Below are 23,192 nucleotides of genomic sequence, written 5' to 3'. Positions count from 1 at the left end.
GGGGGGGTGGGGGGGGGGGGGGGTGGGGGGGGGGGGGGGTGGGGGGGGGGGGGGGTGGGGGGGGGGGGGGGTGGGGGGGGGGGGGGGTGGGGGGGGGGGGGGGTGGGGGGGGGGGGGGGTGGGGGGGGGGGGGGGTGGGGGGGGGGGGGGGTGGGGGGGGGGGGGGGTGGGGGGGGGGGGGGGTGGGGGGGGGGGGGGGTGGGGGGGGGGGGGGGTGGGGGGGGGGGGGGGTGGGGGGGGGGGGGGGTGGGGGGGGGGGGGGGTGGGGGGGGGGGGGGGTGGGGGGGGGGGGGGGTGGGGGGGGGGGGGGGTGGGGGGGGGGGGGGGTGGGGGGGGGGGGGGGTGGGGGGGGGGGGGGGTGGGGGGGGGGGGGGGTGGGGGGGGGGGGGGGTGGGGGGGGGGGGGGGTGGGGGGGGGGGGGGGTGGGGGGGGGGGGGGGTGGGGGGGGGGGGGGGTGGGGGGGGGGGGGGGTGGGGGGGGGGGGGGGTGGGGGGGGGGGGGGGTGGGGGGGGGGGGGGGTGGGGGGGGGGGGGGGTGGGGGGGGGGGGGGGTGGGGGGGGGGGGGGGTGGGGGGGGGGGGGGGTGGGGGGGGGGGGGGGTGGGGGGGGGGGGGGGTGGGGGGGGGGGGGGGTGGGGGGGGGGGGGGGTGGGGGGGGGGGGGGGTGGGGGGGGGGGGGGGTGGGGGGGGGGGGGGGTGGGGGGGGGGGGGGGTGGGGGGGGGGGGGGGTGGGGGGGGGGGGGGGTGGGGGGGGGGGGGGGTGGGGGGGGGGGGGGGTGGGGGGGGGGGGGGGTGGGGGGGGGGGGGGGTGGGGGGGGGGGGGGGTGGGGGGGGGGGGGGGTGGGGGGGGGGGGGGGTGGGGGGGGGGGGGGGTGGGGGGGGGGGGGGGTGGGGGGGGGGGGGGGTGGGGGGGGGGGGGGGTGGGGGGGGGGGGGGGTGGGGGGGGGGGGGGGTGGGGGGGGGGGGGGGTGGGGGGGGGGGGGGGTGGGGGGGGGGGGGGGTGGGGGGGGGGGGGGGTGGGGGGGGGGGGGGGTGGGGGGGGGGGGGGGTGGGGGGGGGGGGGGGTGGGGGGGGGGGGGGGTGGGGGGGGGGGGGGGTGGGGGGGGGGGGGGGTGGGGGGGGGGGGGGGTGGGGGGGGGGGGGGGTGGGGGGGGGGGGGGGTGGGGGGGGGGGGGGGTGGGGGGGGGGGGGGGTGGGGGGGGGGGGGGGTGGGGGGGGGGGGGGGTGGGGGGGGGGGGGGGTGGGGGGGGGGGGGGGTGGGGGGGGGGGGGGGTGGGGGGGGGGGGGGGTGGGGGGGGGGGGGGGTGGGGGGGGGGGGGGGTGGGGGGGGGGGGGGGTGGGGGGGGGGGGGGGTGGGGGGGGGGGGGGGTGGGGGGGGGGGGGGGTGGGGGGGGGGGGGGGTGGGGGGGGGGGGGGGTGGGGGGGGGGGGGGGTGGGGGGGGGGGGGGGTGGGGGGGGGGGGGGGTGGGGGGGGGGGGGGGTGGGGGGGGGGGGGGGTGGGGGGGGGGGGGGGTGGGGGGGGGGGGGGGTGGGGGGGGGGGGGGGTGGGGGGGGGGGGGGGTGGGGGGGGGGGGGGGTGGGGGGGGGGGGGGGTGGGGGGGGGGGGGGGTGGGGGGGGGGGGGGGTGGGGGGGGGGGGGGGTGGGGGGGGGGGGGGGTGGGGGGGGGGGGGGGTGGGGGGGGGGGGGGGTGGGGGGGGGGGGGGGTGGGGGGGGGGGGGGGTGGGGGGGGGGGGGGGTGGGGGGGGGGGGGGGTGGGGGGGGGGGGGGGTGGGGGGGGGGGGGGGTGGGGGGGGGGGGGGGTGGGGGGGGGGGGGGGTGGGGGGGGGGGGGGGTGGGGGGGGGGGGGGGTGGGGGGGGGGGGGGGTGGGGGGGGGGGGGGGTGGGGGGGGGGGGGGGTGGGGGGGGGGGGGGGTGGGGGGGGGGGGGGGTGGGGGGGGGGGGGGGTGGGGGGGGGGGGGGGTGGGGGGGGGGGGGGGTGGGGGGGGGGGGGGGTGGGGGGGGGGGGGGGTGGGGGGGGGGGGGGGTGGGGGGGGGGGGGGGTGGGGGGGGGGGGGGGTGGGGGGGGGGGGGGGTGGGGGGGGGGGGGGGTGGGGGGGGGGGGGGGTGGGGGGGGGGGGGGGTGGGGGGGGGGGGGGGTGGGGGGGGGGGGGGGTGGGGGGGGGGGGGGGTGGGGGGGGGGGGGGGTGGGGGGGGGGGGGGGTGGGGGGGGGGGGGGGTGGGGGGGGGGGGGGGTGGGGGGGGGGGGGGGTGGGGGGGGGGGGGGGTGGGGGGGGGGGGGGGTGGGGGGGGGGGGGGGTGGGGGGGGGGGGGGGTGGGGGGGGGGGGGGGTGGGGGGGGGGGGGGGTGGGGGGGGGGGGGGGTGGGGGGGGGGGGGGGTGGGGGGGGGGGGGGGTGGGGGGGGGGGGGGGTGGGGGGGGGGGGGGGTGGGGGGGGGGGGGGGTGGGGGGGGGGGGGGGTGGGGGGGGGGGGGGGTGGGGGGGGGGGGGGGTGGGGGGGGGGGGGGGTGGGGGGGGGGGGGGGTGGGGGGGGGGGGGGGTGGGGGGGGGGGGGGGTGGGGGGGGGGGGGGGTGGGGGGGGGGGGGGGTGGGGGGGGGGGGGGGTGGGGGGGGGGGGGGGTGGGGGGGGGGGGGGGTGGGGGGGGGGGGGGGTGGGGGGGGGGGGGGGTGGGGGGGGGGGGGGGTGGGGGGGGGGGGGGGTGGGGGGGGGGGGGGGTGGGGGGGGGGGGGGGTGGGGGGGGGGGGGGGTGGGGGGGGGGGGGGGTGGGGGGGGGGGGGGGTGGGGGGGGGGGGGGGTGGGGGGGGGGGGGGGTGGGGGGGGGGGGGGGTGGGGGGGGGGGGGGGTGGGGGGGGGGGGGGGTGGGGGGGGGGGGGGGTGGGGGGGGGGGGGGGTGGGGGGGGGGGGGGGTGGGGGGGGGGGGGGGTGGGGGGGGGGGGGGGTGGGGGGGGGGGGGGGTGGGGGGGGGGGGGGGTGGGGGGGGGGGGGGGTGGGGGGGGGGGGGGGTGGGGGGGGGGGGGGGTGGGGGGGGGGGGGGGTGGGGGGGGGGGGGGGTGGGGGGGGGGGGGGGTGGGGGGGGGGGGGGGTGGGGGGGGGGGGGGGTGGGGGGGGGGGGGGGTGGGGGGGGGGGGGGGTGGGGGGGGGGGGGGGTGGGGGGGGGGGGGGGTGGGGGGGGGGGGGGGTGGGGGGGGGGGGGGGTGGGGGGGGGGGGGGGTGGGGGGGGGGGGGGGTGGGGGGGGGGGGGGGTGGGGGGGGGGGGGGGTGGGGGGGGGGGGGGGTGGGGGGGGGGGGGGGTGGGGGGGGGGGGGGGTGGGGGGGGGGGGGGGTGGGGGGGGGGGGGGGTGGGGGGGGGGGGGGGTGGGGGGGGGGGGGGGTGGGGGGGGGGGGGGGTGGGGGGGGGGGGGGGTGGGGGGGGGGGGGGGTGGGGGGGGGGGGGGGTGGGGGGGGGGGGGGGTGGGGGGGGGGGGGGGTGGGGGGGGGGGGGGGTGGGGGGGGGGGGGGGTGGGGGGGGGGGGGGGTGGGGGGGGGGGGGGGTGGGGGGGGGGGGGGGTGGGGGGGGGGGGGGGTGGGGGGGGGGGGGGGTGGGGGGGGGGGGGGGTGGGGGGGGGGGGGGGTGGGGGGGGGGGGGGGTGGGGGGGGGGGGGGGTGGGGGGGGGGGGGGGTGGGGGGGGGGGGGGGTGGGGGGGGGGGGGGGTGGGGGGGGGGGGGGGTGGGGGGGGGGGGGGGTGGGGGGGGGGGGGGGTGGGGGGGGGGGGGGGTGGGGGGGGGGGGGGGTGGGGGGGGGGGGGGGTGGGGGGGGGGGGGGGTGGGGGGGGGGGGGGGTGGGGGGGGGGGGGGGTGGGGGGGGGGGGGGGTGGGGGGGGGGGGGGGTGGGGGGGGGGGGGGGTGGGGGGGGGGGGGGGTGGGGGGGGGGGGGGGTGGGGGGGGGGGGGGGTGGGGGGGGGGGGGGGTGGGGGGGGGGGGGGGTGGGGGGGGGGGGGGGTGGGGGGGGGGGGGGGTGGGGGGGGGGGGGGGTGGGGGGGGGGGGGGGTGGGGGGGGGGGGGGGTGGGGGGGGGGGGGGGTGGGGGGGGGGGGGGGTGGGGGGGGGGGGGGGTGGGGGGGGGGGGGGGTGGGGGGGGGGGGGGGTGGGGGGGGGGGGGGGTGGGGGGGGGGGGGGGTGGGGGGGGGGGGGGGTGGGGGGGGGGGGGGGTGGGGGGGGGGGGGGGTGGGGGGGGGGGGGGGTGGGGGGGGGGGGGGGTGGGGGGGGGGGGGGGTGGGGGGGGGGGGGGGTGGGGGGGGGGGGGGGTGGGGGGGGGGGGGGGTGGGGGGGGGGGGGGGTGGGGGGGGGGGGGGGTGGGGGGGGGGGGGGGTGGGGGGGGGGGGGGGTGGGGGGGGGGGGGGGTGGGGGGGGGGGGGGGTGGGGGGGGGGGGGGGTGGGGGGGGGGGGGGGTGGGGGGGGGGGGGGGTGGGGGGGGGGGGGGGTGGGGGGGGGGGGGGGTGGGGGGGGGGGGGGGTGGGGGGGGGGGGGGGTGGGGGGGGGGGGGGGTGGGGGGGGGGGGGGGTGGGGGGGGGGGGGGGTGGGGGGGGGGGGGGGTGGGGGGGGGGGGGGGTGGGGGGGGGGGGGGGTGGGGGGGGGGGGGGGTGGGGGGGGGGGGGGGTGGGGGGGGGGGGGGGTGGGGGGGGGGGGGGGTGGGGGGGGGGGGGGGTGGGGGGGGGGGGGGGTGGGGGGGGGGGGGGGTGGGGGGGGGGGGGGGTGGGGGGGGGGGGGGGTGGGGGGGGGGGGGGGTGGGGGGGGGGGGGGGTGGGGGGGGGGGGGGGTGGGGGGGGGGGGGGGTGGGGGGGGGGGGGGGTGGGGGGGGGGGGGGGTGGGGGGGGGGGGGGGTGGGGGGGGGGGGGGGTGGGGGGGGGGGGGGGTGGGGGGGGGGGGGGGTGGGGGGGGGGGGGGGTGGGGGGGGGGGGGGGTGGGGGGGGGGGGGGGTGGGGGGGGGGGGGGGTGGGGGGGGGGGGGGGTGGGGGGGGGGGGGGGTGGGGGGGGGGGGGGGTGGGGGGGGGGGGGGGTGGGGGGGGGGGGGGGTGGGGGGGGGGGGGGGTGGGGGGGGGGGGGGGTGGGGGGGGGGGGGGGTGGGGGGGGGGGGGGGTGGGGGGGGGGGGGGGTGGGGGGGGGGGGGGGTGGGGGGGGGGGGGGGTGGGGGGGGGGGGGGGTGGGGGGGGGGGGGGGTGGGGGGGGGGGGGGGTGGGGGGGGGGGGGGGTGGGGGGGGGGGGGGGTGGGGGGGGGGGGGGGTGGGGGGGGGGGGGGGTGGGGAGGGGTGGGGGTGGAGGGGGGGGGGACGGGAGGGGGGCGGGGGGGGAAGGGGGGGGGGGGGGAGGGGGGGGGGGGGGGCGGGGGGGGGGGGGGGTGGGGAGGGGGGGGGGGGGGAGGGGGGGGGGGGGGGGGGGGGGGGGGGGGGGGGGGGGGGGGGGGGGGGGGGGGGGGGGAGGGGGGGGGGGGGGGGTGGGGGGGGGGGGGGGGGGGAAGGGGGGCCGTGGGGGAGGGGGGATTTTTCCACCACCCCACGTGACCAGAAATAGTGCGCCCAGTGTGTTGCGCGCACCCCCTACCCCCTGGTGGCTTCGCCACTGGTAATTAGCAAAATGGAAGGCGGGTCTTAGGTACAGCTCACTTCCCCCTCAGGGAAAAAATGCTTTCTTTCCCCTGCCTTTCTCCAGTTATGCAACGTATCGGCACGGTGGTGACAAAGTTTAATAGAAATCAGGATTTTCCTTTAAACCGTGATCTGAACCTGTGGGTCAAATCCGGAGAGCCTTGTTTAAGAGGAAAGGGATTTATAAACCGCTTCATCATAACAAAAGGCGTTGTGGAACAATTTGTTCCTGGGACGAGAATGGCTGGAGGAAAACATGCACTTCTCTGGCCACTAACCACATTTAACCAGAAACTGGCATTGTGTCTGCACTGGCCAAATAAAATCCACTCTTTTCAAGTTGTAAACTAACCATATAACTCTAGCCAGGGTCGTACTTGGGACTGAAAGGGATTTCCACATCATGCTGTATCTCTTACAGTGTATTGCAGAGGTGGCAAACTCTGGCGACTTCAATTGGCCATGCCAGCAGGGGCTGATGGGAATTGTAGCCCATGAACATCTGAAGCACCAGAATTGGACACCCCTGGTGTATTGGTTTGCCAGTCTTTGCTCTACCATGTTTCCCCCCCCCCCCCCCAGTTTTCCCTGTATCTTTTTTTCAAACTAGACTTTAAAAAGCATGACAAAAATTCAAAGGCGACCCAGGAGAGAAACCATCATCTGTTGCCAGGGAGAGAGAAAACCAACGCAGTTGAGAAGTCAAGCCTCAAAAAATCCCTGTGTAGACAAGTCCAAAATAATGTTATTCCTGCATCAGAGTTCCCAAACATGATAAAACACCTGGATCCCTTTCGGATGTCCCAGGTATAGAATTTTGTTGTGAAAAACCTAATACAAAGATGGAAAGCCACCCAACACGAGAGTTTATAACGTGAAAAAAAGATGTAGTTATAAAACCAGAGGCAGAAGACTCTAGTAACACCCTGAATGCATAGAGCTGGTTCACAGAACTCTCATTTCTGGCAAACATAAAAATCCCACCGAAAACTCCCCTTAAGCAAATACCCCTTTTAATTTTTTTATCGAAAAAGGCTGTCTGGCAATCATGGCATTTTCTGTCATTTTAACAGTGCTCGTCGTCACTGGATTGAGAGAAGAAATATTTTAAAGGAACGACAACATGATATCAGAGTGAGCCTCGTCATAGACAACTTAATGTGGTTTGGTTATTTGTACAAATAGTGGGCGCAACGTAAGTCCCGACTAAGAAAGCACGTTTCCACAATACATTCTATCACCCCCTCAACTACTTTTCTCTATTAAAAAAACAACAAAAAACAAAAACCCGTAACCTACGTACAATATACACATTCATATATCACACATACAGTTTCCCCTCCCCAAATGCATATTTTTGTGTGTGTATAGTATACATACATGCACACAAGATACCTAAGTTCTATTTATAAGTCACAGTGGGAATTCCTTTGTGAGGAAAGGAGGAGAGAAAATTCCTGAATAAGACACCGTGAATCCCTAGATTTAACTTTTTTTGTCATTTTGAACTTACAACTTGCTGAGATAACTGGGAATAAATATATTTAAGGAAGGGGGGTGGGGGAGGGAAAGACTTACACATTGGTTCACAATTCTCAGCTGCAGTAATTAAGATTTCAAATTTCATCTAGTCACCCTGTAACTAAAAACCTCTAACCATCATAGGTACATACCACAGATAAATTATTGCATTTAAACAAGTCCTCAAGAGTGGAAATATATGGGTCGAGAAGAGTTTTGTCTTTTTTTTTTTGTCCATACAAGATACCATTTGTTTTTACCGTATATATTTTATACTTTTATTTATATATTTATATCTGCAAGGTAGCAAAGAATAGCTGTACACCTTGACACGGCACAGATCCAGTGTTAAAAAGGTGCTTTTACTATAAGGGGACGGGGGTCTTCTGTTGTCATTTAAAAACAAAACAAAAAAGATCGTGTATAGTTTTATAGCTATTAAAACACATATGCAACATAATTCATTACACTCAATACAGCTTTTAGTATAAAACTTATAATTTTTGAGGTGATGTTCATAGCATAAATTAATATACCTTTTCTCTTAAAAAATCTACAATAAGTATTCTGAACGCTCATGGTGTGGGCAGGGCAGGAAACGTATCTTTAAATAAAAGCTTAAAGCTAAGCATAATAGAGAGGGGGGGGGGAGGAGGAGATTTTTGTATGTGGGACATGAGCACAGTTTTAAGAAGAGAAAGAAGCCCCCACACAACACGCTACCGGCTACAAAAGAGGAACAGGGCCTTTTCTCTTTCACGCGCTCACGCTTCCGATGACGTTCTACCTTAAAAACTAGTCACTCGATTAAAACTACCTTTCACTGCCCTTATTTCCACAAGGGATCCCTGAGACATGCCCCAAACTGGACAGTGACCGACGTCACCATTCAGAGAAACTGGTTCAGCCCCCCCACCCCCAAATGGGCATAGACACACCCAAGTCTAATTCCAGTGTCCATCTTTTCCGACTGGACCCTTTCCTAGTCCATCTTTTTCTTTTCTGTGTTAAGATAAAGGTTAGTCATTTCAGGGTAAATCAGCCTTCCCCGTAATATATGAAACGGCGTAAAGCAGGGGGCTGTTTAGAAGCCAACTGCACCGAAATTTCGTTAGTGCACATTCGGGGATGTGACCTATGTCATTTCAGCAAAATGGGGCCCCGAGACACAGCCGTACACCAAGCACGTATTAATCCGATTCACCCATTTACGGACTGCGTATGCGTGCAGATGAGAAGGATAAAGATGTTGAGAGCAGCTGCACGGAATATTTTCTCATTTTTCCACTTCGACTTTTGTCTAACTCACCAACGAAAAAGAACGGGAAGCCAGAGGCCGCGATTTCAGCCTGCCTAGATCAGGAGAACCTATCCAACTACTGCCCCCTGGTGACCATACAACGCAATTTTGGTTTCTTTGGCAGTTGTGTGCACACACTCTTGATTCCGAGAAGGCAAGGAAGCTCCAATCTTTACTGCCAGGAAAAGAATGAGGAAAGAAAATTTGACCTTTGCTTGGTGTTACAGAGCAACTGCAATGCTGGGCAAAAATTCACTGGGACCAATTAATTGTTTTTCACATGCAGACATGGGTACCTACGTAAGAACGGCTGATTCTATGAAATTTTGCTTTCATTTGAACATGACCTTATCAAAGAGCACGTGTGGCAAACAAACTCTCTCTGTGTTTGTTATGAACCAACAACCAGAACAAAGAATTGGAATTTTCACATAGGTACCAAACATAAGCCTTCCAACGGAGCTATTCTATTCAATGTGCTGAAAGGAAATAAACGCTCCCCTGCTTCACAACCGGCTGGAAATTTTCTGCGGGATTTACGTTACCAGGAAAGAAATTTGTGGAAAAGCCACTCTTGCGCACAAACTTCCTTTTGCCGCAAGACACAAAAACCATGTTCTGCATCACGCTAGCGGATGATATCACAATTTAAAAAAGGATCATGCACAAAAACAAAAGACGTGGCACGAGACGAAACCAAAAGCCTCCTTCCTGAACGGGACTTTCAAAGCGATTTGAGATCACATACGCGCAACTTAATTGGACCCCCAAACCAAGCAACTTGCCCATGTGTGCCGTGCGGTCCAACGCCTGGGGGAGATTAACTTCCCACGTTTATCTCATGGTGACACGTGCGTGGGCTGCTACCATGTCCCCAGGCAAGTCGTCACGTGGCACAGAAATGGGGCCAATTTCTTTTTTTAATTGAAAAGGGGGAGGCTGTGGACATAGGTGTAAACTAGCAGAAAGGGTTGCCATGACATTTGCAACTGGCCAATTTCTACTCACAACTTTGCTGGCTTTCCATTCAGGCAGCCATTCCCTTCAGCTCACAGAACCCTGTTCTGGAAGGTCCAGTTCTTTCCGGGGGGGGGGGGTGGGGGGAAAGGGGGGGGGAGTAAAAGAAGGCCTCTGGTCACATGCAGGGGTCTATGGGTGGGTTCTTTGGGTCCCAGCTGTTAAGCTGCCTTTTTGGAGACTGGGATTAAATGATGTTTCCTGAAACTCGCTGCAAAATTACTCGGGTCCAAGCCTATTGAAATCAGTGGGCTTAGAGCAGAACGACTCTGAGTGGGACTGCACTGTAAATCGCCAAAGCTTGCTCATTCAAAATATACGGAAACAAAAAAGGCAGAGGGAGAGCTCAGAGCGAAGGATAAAATAAAATAACCCACTTGAGCAGGTGGTGGAGAATAAGGAAACGCCTGGGGGAGATTCACTTAAAGCTCTTGACCTGGCTTAGAGCACTTCCATTAAAACACAGTTTGGGCTGTTTTGTTGTTAATGGGACTGTTTAATCTAAAATATTTTTTCGGGGCACTAATGGGACTTCGTAAGGCTCAAAGCACAAAAACGTCTTCCATTAATATAAGCCTGCAGCTTCGATCCTATCTCCTCTGATCCCTTTGAAAGAATACGCAGTGAAGATTGAGAAATGGCTCGAACTCTGGGGGCTGGCGGGAGGCTTGAGGCCCGAACCACCACGGCATCCTCCCAGACTTTAGGACAGAAACCTCTGATCAGAATTACGCTTCAGCACCATTGTGAAGGATGGTAGGAAATAATCGACTGTCTCTCTGATCCTAAAGGAGCTTCCCAGCTCTCCAACTCTCGAACCAAATAAAACAGCCTGCCTTCTCTCCGCAACGTTCCGAAAAGACACAAATCAGGCGAAACGGCACGCAGTCCAAATTGTTCCCCGTAAAGGATAACAAAGAATTTTCTGGGGAAGATGTGGGAAAGTTTGGCCCTGAAACTAAGAGCAGGGAATTCTGATTATTTCCGCTGAGTAGAGTTTGACTTCTTGAGGGGAAAAAAATAATCTTAATTGGGGGAACGGGGGGGAAGAATTAAAATCACCAGAAGAAGCAATCCTATTTTGAGGGAAATTTTGGAGGGGTGGGGGAGCAGAAGAGAGAGAAATAGCTTATCCGTGCGTTGCTTCGCAAACAACATTTTTCCCCCCTCTGTGGGGAAAAAAAGCCACAAGGGCAGCAGGCCTCATTTTGACAAATGCTTCACAAATTGATTATTGCGGTCCTTCAGAGAGCAAGAAGGGGGACAAATGGAATCTCTTGCATTTCTAACTTATTTATTAGCAAGGTCAGCGAGCGGAGAGTGCCTGTCACGCTTCCAGAACCTTCTTTTCCAGTTAGAAAGTCAGTTAGCTTCCTTTCATGCTTGACTTGCCACTGAAGTTTACTAACATATTATGGAGCGCCACAGTGCAAGAATTTTCAGAAGACCCAGATACAGAGACTGTGACAACCTTCTAAAGTCAAGATGTTCTGACTTCTATTGGTTTGAACCGAAATGGGATTCAAAACCCACTTCTGACTTATTCCGTTAAAATGTGATCCAGATGGGTAGTTCTAGATAATGATCAAGACCAAATCAACGCTACTGTAATAATGAATCAGCTTCTGGAAAAGATGTCTTTCAATACTTATAGCTTCCTTCTCTCTGGGGTGTTGTGTGGTTTCCGGGCTGCATAGTCGTGTTCTAGTAGCATTTTCTCCTGACATTTCGCCTGCATCTGTGGCTGACATCTGCAGAGGATCTTCAGGTGAAACGTCAGGAAAAAATGCTACTGGAACACGGCCATACAGCCCGGAAACCACAAAACATGCCAGCGATTCCGGCCGTGAAAGCCTTCGACAATACATTCCTTCTCTCTCTTCCCTCCTCCCATTCTAATCTTTTTAATAGCAAGCTTATACAGCCTCAACCCAAAACCTGATGTTCTCCCAATCCAATTCTCTACCAGTTTATTAGATTCTGTTGTAAGAAATGACTTAGTATGCAGTTGGAACAGTCACTGGTTTCAGAGGAACTCTTCCGAGGAAAAGAAAAAGAACAGAATTGTAAGGTGCCCACCAAATACACGCACATACACACCCCTTACGCTTGAGGAAGCCAGAAGCCCACCGTCGACAGAATAACTCAACAACGGTCTTGGCGTCATTCTACAGTGCCCAATGACCAAATCGGAAGGATGGTCTTCCATCCCATCTGCGCCTTTAAATATGTAATAAAGCGATTCCCTGCCCCCCCCCCCCCCCGTCTCCCTAAATGCGAGTGGGACTGAAAGCTCTGATCTGAACTTTAGGGAAACAAGAACTTGCATTAGTTTTATCTGAGGTATCTTCTCCTTTCTCGATCTAAGGTCAATTACATCCAGCAACTGTGCTGCGTATTCCTTAGGGGGTATTTAAACTGGGGCATAGTGAACCTGCCAGAAGTAAATGAGCACCAATACATAAACAGCACAAAAGATCGTTAGAGCAGAGCCGAGCAACGGGGGGACCCTGGTCTGTACTGAATCAGGACTTTTATTCTTAGCCCCCTCTTTTTTTTATTTAATAAAAAAATTGTCTCGTAAAAAAAGGGGGATGACAAAAACGAGGAAAGAGAAGACAGGAGCGGAAGGGGGGGCACGCGGGGTCCCCGGTCGTCTGAAATTCACACAGACGAGCTCAACTGGAGGTGGGGAAGGGAGCAGATCCGTTATTGGTACTAGTAGCTGTGGCACCTGTTACTGTGAATCCTGTTGGGGGCGCTATAGAGCTGTGGCTGGGCTGCAGGTCCTTGGGAATGCCACTGTGTGAGCTTAGTTGGTGGCCGAAGGCGGCGCTGAACTGCGGAAGCTGCTGCTTGGGGGAGGTGGAGGCCAAGAGTTCAGAAGACGCAGCCCCCATGCCACTGAAACTGGTCTGCGGTAACCCGGGGAGCACGCTGGAGCTGTTGGGGGTCACAGTGGCGAAGGCAGGCTGCGTGGTCTCTGAGTGCGACGTGGTAGGCGGCGTGGACAAGGAGGTGGAAAGGAGGTGTCCGTCTGCGCCGAGGAGATTGCTGAACGGAGAAGGGTCGCCGAGGTTGACGGGGAGGCTCCCCCAGTGAGTCCTGGGGTTCACCACCCCGCCGAGCGGCACCTCGAGCGGCGACGGTAGCAAGTGCTGTGCTATGATGGGCATCTCCGTGGAAAAAGTAGCTGCCAAGTTGTCGCCGGAGTAGGAGGCGGTGTGGGGGGACGTGATGTGGTCGCTGTAGGGAGACGGCACGTGCTCGCTGTCGTAATGGCTTCCGTGGGGTGAGGAGTGTGAATGGTCGCTGCTGTATTGCTGTCGTGAGGTGTTTGGGTCGTCTGCCTTGCTTAGCAGCTGGGCAGGGTGTGGCCTCTGGGAGGCATGGCTGCCGTCGTGAAGTCCTTGGAACTGTCCGGGGAAGGCTCTCTCCCCGAGCCCACTCTGGCTGATCAGAGTGGCAGAAGTAAGGCCAACGTTGGCTGGGGCAGAGAACTGCCCCTGAATCTGCCCTGACAGGGGCGTCGGTGGATTGGATAAGGTAGCGGAACGGAGCAAGCTCTCGTCCAGGTCCAGGCTCGAGAAATTGTCATTGTGGACGATGCGCCCGTTCAGCAGCTCGCCAAGTTCCGCGTTGACCTCTCGGCTCAAGGACTGCATCCCAGGAGTCCCCGGCCCTGTGGAGAACACCCCTATCCCTCTGTCCGAGAGCTCCTGAACCGGCACGCCGTCGGTCTGTGTGAGCACTCCAATCGTACTCAGGCACTCTAGAGAAGTTACTGCCTGCAGGGCCCGCTCCAGCTCCTCGGCCTCTTCAGTAGTTGGAAGGAGATCTCCATTTTTACCTAGGTTAAATAAAAGTGCACAAAAGAGAATGCTGTTTAACAATCAGGCGAGCAACGACTCTCCAGTGTCTCCAAGGGGCGCTTTCACATCCCACACTACACTCTGTTTCTGATAAATATGTTAGCAGCGTCTGCTGAGGTGCAGCGGTCAAGAAAATCGCATGCTTCCGTATTAGAATATAGTCCAGAACACGTGTGAGAATTATCATTCATTTTTATGTGCTGCCTTCGTCAAAACCATTATTTTGTGCATTACTGAGCATAGTACTTTGATACAAGAACATTTACAGTTCATTGAATGACCATCATCAAACGTTCAAACGGATGGGCTAGGTAGGCACTAGGACCCAGGGGGAGCATCCTACAACAACTGAGAAAGTCCGGCATGTTGAGCTCTGTTTGTTCTTTAATCTGCAAACACAATAAGAGACTGTAGGGGTGAGCCAGCGAACCCAGCAGAGCCTCAGACAGTGCACAGGAACGCCTGCACCATCTGTTGCCCTCTGGGCGAGCACACTCACCTGTCACAAGACCCCCATGACTCACGGGTCACAAGATGTCCTGGACAAAGGGACAAAAGGTGCATACCCCCAGGTATGGATTAGGCCCAGACAGGAACGTTTCCTCCCGCACGTACGCAGTCCCTATGAGTCATGTATTGTGCAACATTCTCCCGCTCTCCCCGAAACCCTTAATAAAAGGTGCCAGGGACCCCAGCTCGGCAGATTAGCCAGATCCATCGATCATGCTATATCGCCACTGGCTTCTCTCCACCGGATGATATCGCTGAGTCTCGTCTCTTCATTGCGTCGCCCGTAATGACTTCAAGAGAGAACTGCCGGCTGAATAGTTAAGGGAGGGAAAGACTGAACAAATTGTGATCCCTAGATGATACGGTCGGAGGCCGGAGTTTTTTTAGTAATGTCACTATAGGTTTTAGCAAGACTGCACAGGCACTTTACAAGTGTAGCGATACTAACTTTTTAATCTTTTGTCATAATCAAATGTATTTTACCTACTACTTGCTTTTTCGCGAGTTGACCTTTTAGTAAACAGTCACCGACTGGGTATATAAGTACAATAGTAATTATATTAGTGTCGCAAATATTCCTTCTTGTAAATACCATAGACTATGTAATATTTCGTATAGTGCTTCTAGTACTCATGGGGAACCCCGAGAGCGCGCCAGGAATGACGCGCGCTGAGGGGGCGCGAGAGTGGCGCGCAGCAGAAGCTGAGTGGGGAAAGCCTCATAATCTACTGACATCTTTTTGTGAGTATATCTAACATTTTTAACTGAGGATGCCAGGAATGGAACCTGGGATCTTCTGAATGCCACTGAGTGATTGAAAAAGAAAACAGTGGTAAGTCAGCCCTGGAGAGCTCCTCGTGCTCTGGCTGATCAGTTCTTTCCCATTTTTATATCAGAACTGAAAGCTGTCTGCAAAACAGCCACGAACAGCCATGCAAAAAGTACCGGTATTTGCTTTTTAGTCGCAAGGAAAACATAAGATGCAAATTCTAGCTTTCCCTCGAAAGTCTCTATTAATTGACCACAGTGGATCACAACGGGCACGGGAGAGGGGGAATAAATTAATTGAAGGTTTGCAGAGCAGGTAATTCCCTTTTACAGCAGATGCCTATTTTGCAATTTAATGACGCTAGATAGAACGTCTGCATAAGACAGTTCCAATTCTGGGAAAGACTGATAGGAGTAAATGGGTCAGAGAGAGAGAGAGAGAGGAGAGAGAGAGGGGGAAGAGAGTGAGAGAGAGAGGGGGGAGAGAGGGGGGAGAGAGAGAGAGGGAGAGAGAGGGGGGAGAGTGAGAGAGAGGGGGGGAGAGAGAGAGAGGGGGAGAGAGAGAGGGGGAGAGAGAGGGGAGAGAGGGAGAGAGAGGGAGATTCAGTCAGTTCTCAGCTATACCTAAAATCATGCAGTCTCTCTCTCTCTCTCTCTCTCTCTCTCTCTCTCTCTCTCTCTCTCTCTCTCTTTGACCTCATTATGTATAATTATCCCAGGCTATGTTTTCATTTTCAAGCAGCAGAATGTCTTGGGAACACACTCCCAGCGTACGTGATGTCAGACACGTGGCCCCTTCAAAGCTAACCGAAAAAAAGGATTTTTTACGCTCCACATTTCAAAAGTTGTCCTGCCCTAACGACAAACTGGAAGCTGTTTTTTCCTAAGCAGCCCCCAGGGCTTCTGAAAAAATTTGTTACGGCATGGCTAATTTGTCCCCCCCCCAGCCAGCCCCCCCCCACTCCCATCAAGTCACATCTGACTTATGATGACCCCGCAGGGTTTTCACGGCAAGAGGGGTTCAGAAGCGGTTTGCTGTTGCCTACCTCTGCGTGACAACCGCAGGATTTCTTGTAGGTCTCCCCTCCAAATGCTGGCCAGGTTCGCCTCTGAGATAAGACAAGGATCAGGCCAGCCTGGGCTATCCGGATCAGAGCAGTTTGGAAATAAGGTTGCGCCGCCCCCCCCCCCCCCTTTAACTAGAGCAAAAATAGAAGAGTTTTGGGAAGCAATTTTTTGGGGAAACCGTTTTTGCCACCTTTCCTGCCGGAAGGGTTGCCCAAATAACTTGCCACGTCTGCAAGAATCTGACCTGCCAAAATCGTATGCATGCCCTCTTTGCAAACAGAGCCAGATCTGTGAATGGAGCAAAAGCTTGTATTGGGGCGGGGGGGAGGGGATTGCGTCAATTCCCCCTTTCTCCTACAGCAGTGGTGGCGAACCTATGGCACGGGTGCCAGAGGTGGCACTCAGAGCCCTCTCTGTGGGCACGCATGTACAGAGTTCGTCATGTGATAATAGTGTAATTATTTCAGGGAGATTCTTAGCATTAAACCTAAGACCTAGTTTTGGGGAAGCAGTGTAGGTAACCCTGTTAAGCGCTGTTAAACGCCACTGATTTTCATGTGAAGAACTAAAGCGCAATCCTTTACCTGGGAGTATGCTCAGTTGCTGGCAATGGGGCTTGCTTCTGAGTAAACCCTCCTAGGGTCGTGATTCACCCATTAGAAGTGTTGCACAGTTGCTTCAAAGCAAAGTCATTGACTACCACCAAGCTTACTCCTGAGTAATGTGCACCTTGGAGCCAACCGTTTTTTATATACTAAAACCTCAGTATTCAGGTTAAATTGCCATGTTGGCACTCTGCAATAAATAAGTGGGTTTTGGGTTGCAGTTTGGGCACTCGGTCTCAAAAAGGTTCACCATCACTGTCCTACAGCCAGCCCTCCCCACCCCCTGCCCGTTCAATGGCATGTTGCTCTACTCTCCACAGCGGCTTCTGGGAGCACCCTAGGGGCTGCTCACGCAAGGCAGTAAAAATTACTTCTGCAATTTTCACTCTGCTAATGGGAGCCCTGGACACAGCCCAAATGTCCCTTTAAATCAGGGGTAGGGAACCTGCGGCTCTCCAGATGTTCAGGAACTACAATTCCCATCAGCCCTTACCAGCATGGCCAATTGGCCATGCTGACAGAGGCTGATGGGAATTGTAGTTTCTGAACATCTGGAGAGCCGCAGGTTCCCTACCCCTGCTTTAAATCCACGACATTCAAAATTCCACTTCAGATGACGATGAAAAAATAACCTGAGCGCAAGACCTAAGCGCCCCTCTGAAAATCCACCAAAAATCACATTTACCATGATGCAAATCAAAGGCATTTCTTGCAAAATGTAAATAAAGTATAAAAAGGTTCACTGTTGTGGGTTTTCCAAGGGTGTTTGTTGTGGGGCGGGGGGGGGGGGGGGGGGAGGGCAAGGAGATTGTTAAGTCCCTTTGGTCTCCTTACAGAAGAGAAAGGGGGGTACAAATCCAAACTCTTCTTCTCCCCCCCCCCTCCTCGACTGGTTATCTTGTCGTCGTTACCAATGTTTCAAGGCACCATCTAGAAATTTCTTTTTAAAAATATTTAGAATTTTAAATAAGGATTTTAAGCATAGGAAACAACGAAGGAGATGACCTTGAGGAAACGCCGCCGATCAAATCTGAGCTCTAATACCTCGAACCAAAAACCTCCTAAACAAAGTAAAATAGATTTTAAGCATAATTTATATTATCTTCGTCAAGATGCCTTATGCTATTTAGTTTGTTGTATTTTTGGTTGTGACGCTGGCCAGGAACGGGCAGGACAGAAATCAAACAATTAAAAAACATCCCAAGACCCAAATCAGAACTGATTTCCTTCCATTTACTGTCTGCCGAACAGGAGTTGAAAGGGGGGAAAGTTACCTTCAAAAAAATCGAAATCTTGCAAGTCATCAGGCAGTCTCGGAAGGACGTCGGAAAAGTCCTCCTGGTTCAGCTCGAGGTCGTGTGGAATGTCTGTGATTTCGTTGGCGATGTCATCGGGCAGCTCGTCCGTACTCAGCTCTGGCGTGGAAGGGCTCCTAGAAATGCCACAAAGCCAGTCTGACAACTTGCCTAGATTCTGGGCAATGGCCTGCAAGTGCATGCATGCTTCTTCTGTCTCCTCTCTCTCTCATGCTTCAACACCCACCCCCCAAAACTAGAAACTGGAGCCACAGAAAGCACACACTTGTGATGCAACAGCACCTGCAGTGCTCCTGTTAAAACGCTCTTGGGTGGCATCAGCTTGCAACTAAGACCCAGCGCACAAAGACTAGTGGCCACTCTCTCTTTCCCCACTTCTTTTGAATCGGCAAAACTGGTGCATGAAGTCTTTGTTTCCCCGAAAATAAGACAGTGTCTTATATTAATTTTTGCTCCCAAAGATGCGCTATGTCTTATTTTCAGGGGATGTCTTATTTTTCCGTGTTCTGTTCGTCGGGCATGCTTCCAAACAAAAACTTTGCTACGTCATACCTTTGGGGGATGCCTTATATTTAGCACTTCAGCAAAACCTCTACTATGTCTTATTTTCCAGGGATGTCTTATATTCGGGGAAACAGGGTAGCAATGCTTTGCACTGAAGTGCCCGGCAAAATTTGAACTCCTGAAATCTAGGATTTGAGAGGATCTTCCCAGCATGCTGAGAAATAATTAAGACTAGGCTGCATCCAGAATTTTGCGGCCCTTAAGGAGAAGAGAGATGACTACGTCGGCACGCGCGCACACCACCTTTCTGCCAACACACGGGCATGAGGTAAAAGATGCACCACAGCTCCCTGGCACTAGGGGGCAACAAGTGCATGGGGAATCCCGGAAGCATCTGCCTGACTGCAGGAAAAGGAATAAAGAAAGCCAGACAAATGGGGGTTTCCTGAAACTGCAATTAGAATGCCTGTCCTTTGCTCTGTGAAGTGATCGAGAAACTATGAACGCATCTCTGAATTAAGAAAGAAGCGTACCTCCAATTTTAGACCAGAAAAATAAACCAATTGTGCCCTTCATATCAAAAATCTGGGAAGTGCCAAGTCGCATGCTGCTTGGTCTGTTTCGTTGCTGTTAGGATTGGCTTGTTCAAAGCTGCTAGAATGAAGCCACTGAAATAGCGTTCTTCTCTTTTTAAAAAGTCAATCTTGGGAGACATTTGTTCCACAAAAGGCCTTTTTCCAGCCCCGAAAACACAAGGCGCCTTTTTTTCAACAGGCTGAAACGTTTAGTCTTAAGGGCCACGAACATTTACAAGAGCAAATCGAAGTGTTTCCTGCTGGACCCGGTACATTTATTAAGCAAGAAAAGCAAGCTTCGGGGCAAGAAAAGATGGTTAAATTTGTAGCAAAGACCAGTGTGGCCAGTGCTAAAAACTGACTGAAATGGCCCCTGGATTAGCTTAATAAATGGGATCCTGGCCATCTAAACAACACCTGGTTAAGATGGCAACGCAATGACGGACAGGAACGCAACCACTCTGCAAGGGTGAGAAGCGATAGGCGGCTCACAGGTGGGCTTTTCTCTACTGTCCGTAAGATGCCTATGCCCTAAACCAGAGGTGTCAAACTCCTTCGTTACGACCGTCAGATATGACATGTCACTTGGTCAGACTGGGCTTCGAGGGAGGGGGTGACTGCCTTGGCTGGCCCCAGAACAGCACTGGGCTGGCAAGCCTGTGGGGAGTGGCTGTCTTGAGGAGGCTCATGAGCCAGCTGAGGCAACCCCCTCTCTTGATCTGCCACTCTGGGAGCAAGGGGGCGTTGCCTCAGCTGGCTCGTGGTCCTGATAAGGACTTCTCAAGGGGCCGGATCTGGCCCCCAGGTCACATGTTTGCCACCCCTGCGCTAGATATTCCCAGACATAACTAGCTCAGATTGCAGAATCTGACACCGTGTGAAAGTACAAAATTTCAGGCCAATCCCAGGCGCACTTACTAAGACATCCTTCTGTGTCCTACAGCAGTGGTGGCGAACCTTTTGCACTCCAGATGTTATGGACGACAATTCCCATCAGCCCCTGCCAGCATGGCCAGGGCTGATGGGAATTGTAGTCCATAACATCTGGAGTGCCAAAGGTTCGCCACCACGGTCCTACAGTATTCAAGACTTGAAGGAAACATGCGCAGGATTGCAGCCCGCTCCATGCACCTAGCATTTCGCATTCTCTCCGCCTACTCTCTTTGCCTACCCCGGCTGAAGAGCTGAAAAAGAAGAGCCCGCCGGCTGCTTACCGTATATGGGAGATCTCCATTGGCAGTGAGACGCTGGTGGGCATACTGAGGTTTCCTTGGGGTACAGCAGGAGGAATCGGTTTTTGGGGTCGCCGTGGCCCCCGCCTTCTCTTCTTCTTGTGTTTTTTGGTGAGTGCAGGTGGTTTTGTTTTTTTCCTGGGCTTCCTCTGCTGCTGGTGCTGAACTCTGCGGGAGCTGTCTCCGCGCAAGAAGCTATCCTTTTGGAGACAGAACGCAAAGGACATGAAGAGCAAGCTCTTTTGGGCCTTCCTTGCCACACCAAAATATTCCTGTATCACATACAGGTCAGACTGGAAGACCTGGCGATCGCATATAGCAAACTATGAATCACAAAGCCGGTTGGTTTTAGAGGGACGAGGGACCCGGTTAAAGCCAAACTGTTTACAAACTGATTCATACCACTCTGCATTTTAGACTAACATTGAATCTGTCGGTTTAGAAACATTGCCAAATACAAAATAATGGTTTGGAGACTCCAAGGAACCGACTCCGATAGAGACCACAGCCCATCAGTGTATATCAGGATGTTATTCCTTTCCAGAACAAAATGGCAGACACAAACACAAAATACCCCCTAACTCCGTGGTGGCGAACCTTTGGCACTCCAGATGTTATGGACTACAATTCCCATCAGCCCCTTCCAGCATGGCCAATTGGGAATTGTAGTCCATAACATCTGGGAATTGTAGTCCATAACATCAGGAGTGCCAAAGGTTCGCCACCACTGCGCCCAACTCATGACGTACTGATTGATGTCCTACACCCTTTAGACACTTTTGGCATGGGTGTGGACAAAAGGATATACTTCTTTACACAACAGTTGATTCAAATAGAGAACTTGCTGCCAGGGGAGGCAAGAATGTTCACAGGCATAGACATTTTTGAAAGGGAGTTAGATCCATGGAGAAGAAGTCTATCTGTAGCTACTAATCAAGATGACTGAAGGAAATCTCCACATTCGGAGGCAGTAAACCTTTGACTACCAGAGCCAGGAGGCAACATCAGGGAAGGCCTCGGCCTCTATGCCCAGTTGTTAAGACAGGATACTGGACTCAATGGACATCTAGTCTGATCCAACACGGCTCTTCTTATGTTCTAATGCTTGTAATTGTGTTACAAGTGCTCCGTTGTGCTCAATAATGTGTTGTGCTGTAAACCGCCTAGAGCCCTCCGAGGATGAGGCAGTCTATGAAATCCAAATAGATAGGATAGGATAGGATAGGATAGGATAGGATAGGATAGGATAGGATAGGATAGGATAGGATAGGATAGGATAGGATAGGATAGGGCTGGGCTGGGCTGGGCTGGGCTGGGCTGGGCTGGATGGTTGGTGGATGGATGATGGGGGGATGGATGGTTGGTGGATGGATGGATGGATGGATGGATGGATGGATGGATGGATGGATGGATGGATGGATGGATGGATGGATGGATGGATGGCGGCTAGGTGGCTAGATGGCGGCTAGGTGGCTGGATGGCGGCTAGATGGCGGCTAGGTGGCTAGATGGCGGCTAGGTGGCTGGATGGCGGCTAGGTGGCTGGATGGCGGCTAGATGGTGGCTAGGTGGCGGCTAGGTGGCTAGATGGTGGCTAGGTGGCTAGAGGATGGATGGATGGATGGATAGATGGATGGATAGATAGATAGATAGATCATCAGTTGGAATGGAAAGTACAAATGACTTTTCTCAGAGCTGGGCAGAGCAAGCAACAACCAACCAGTGACAATGTGTAATCTTGAAATTAGCCAAATTCAATGTTCAATTGTTACCATGAAATTTGTGAAATGCAACCAGTGGTGGGATTCAAATAATTTAACAACTGGTTGTTTACAAGCACCATTTTAACAACCGGTTCTGCCGAAGTAGAGTGAACCTGCTGAATCCCACCACTGCATGCAACCCTTTTGTATTTGACAAAGGAAACAAGCGGGGGGGAAATCCTCAAGTGTAAAAGGAATTAACTGAGAATAAATTCTGAGCTGAAACTACAGAGAAGCATGAGAACAGCCCTGCTGGATCAGACAGGTGGTCCTTGAAGTCCAGTAACCTATTTCACATTGAGCCAAAAAACCCAAAATAAAACACCGCAGCAGCCTCGATGTTGCCTCTCAGTACTGGGCTTCAGGGGTTAACTGCCTCTGAATGTAGAAGTTCCCTTTACTCACTCTCCGCCATGAATGAATCTAACCCCCTTTAAAAGTCATCTGTGCTACTCCGTCCATTGGCCAATTATTTGTTGGATTATTAAGTTTTTCCCTTCGTCTATTGTCCAATTTCACTGATGCCCCCATGTTCTAGTTTTGTAGAAAACAGCAAAAAGCTACCTGATCCACTATCCGCCAACCCATGCATAATGTTATTAGCCTTTACCATGTCCACTATTATTCAGGTAAGAGTTGTGAAGGTGAGAAGCATTTTGGGGAACAGAGAACGAAGCTCCAGTGAAATACATCCCCTTCTGAAACGATTGGAATGTTTTAAGGCAAACTTTCAGTCATTCAGAATTGTGTACCATGAAGATTTTTATATAAAATAGCATAAGAGAATTCCCTGTGCGCACTGTACAATATTTTCAAAGATCTGCTGATTGTTTCAATGTGAATAATTTTTCCTACAGTTAATTGGTTGCAATGAATACAATTAAATCGCCACCACTGGGCTTTCAATATCAACAGCTTAACTCAACATTCAAGCAATCCATTAGCTCGGCTATGACTGTTGAGACTGTTGCAATTTCACACTGCCTATTGCTGGATCCTTTAACTGGACATGCCGGGAATTGAACCAGGGACCTTCCGCAGGGAAACCAGATGCTCTATCACTGAGACACAACCCATCCCTTGTTACCCTGACTTTGCTGGGCAAACAGTTGTTCATTTGGCTCTCCCACATATGCCTTACCATTTTTTTGGCGTGTTCTTCACACAGGGGCGTCTGATGCGTAATGTCAAAAACTGGCACCGAGCATTGCTGTCCATCAGCAAACTTGGCTGTGCAGCTTGAGAAAAGCTGCTGTGAACGGTTCAAGAGGATATCTGGACACATCTGGGTCAGGAATAATATGCAGCAATATATACATATGTGTGTGTGGGGAAGGGGAATCCCAAGACCATTTGATTCGTATGGTAAGTAGAAGAAGAAGAAGAGTTTGGATTTATATCCCCCCCTTTCTCTCCTGCAGGAGACTCAAAGGGGCTTACAATCTCCTTGCCCTTCCCCCCTCACAACAAACACCCTGTGAGGTAGGTGGGGCTGAGAGAGCTCCGAGAAGCTGTGACTAGCTCAA

At 57.9% G+C, this 23,192-nt stretch overlaps 1 protein-coding gene across 2 annotated transcripts in view; it reads right to left on the bottom strand.

Moving 5' to 3' along the window:
• Positions 1–11,246: 11,246 nt before the first annotated feature.
• The window catches only part of INO80D (INO80 complex subunit D), a 45,473-nt gene continuing 33,527 nt past the window's right edge, over positions 11,247–23,192 (bottom strand). For both annotated transcript variants that reach the window (XM_048485395.1, XM_048485396.1), the window contains exons 8-11: positions 22,808–22,941; positions 19,887–20,104; positions 17,552–17,709; positions 11,247–13,304 (exon numbers count right to left, since the gene is read on the bottom strand). In XM_048485395.1, coding sequence (XP_048341352.1) covers positions 12,133–13,304; positions 17,552–17,709; positions 19,887–20,104; positions 22,808–22,941 — 1,682 coding nt within the window. In that variant the 3' untranslated portion in view covers positions 11,247–12,132. The remainder of the gene's footprint in view (positions 13,305–17,551; positions 17,710–19,886; positions 20,105–22,807; positions 22,942–23,192) is intronic.

Source organism: Sphaerodactylus townsendi, linkage group LG02 (assembly GCF_021028975.2).
Source record: "Sphaerodactylus townsendi isolate TG3544 linkage group LG02, MPM_Stown_v2.3, whole genome shotgun sequence".
Classification (NCBI taxonomy): Eukaryota; Metazoa; Chordata; class Lepidosauria; order Squamata; family Sphaerodactylidae; genus Sphaerodactylus; species Sphaerodactylus townsendi.
Note: the sequence above shows the minus strand (reverse complement) of the source record. Positions and strands in the feature narration are given on the sequence as shown.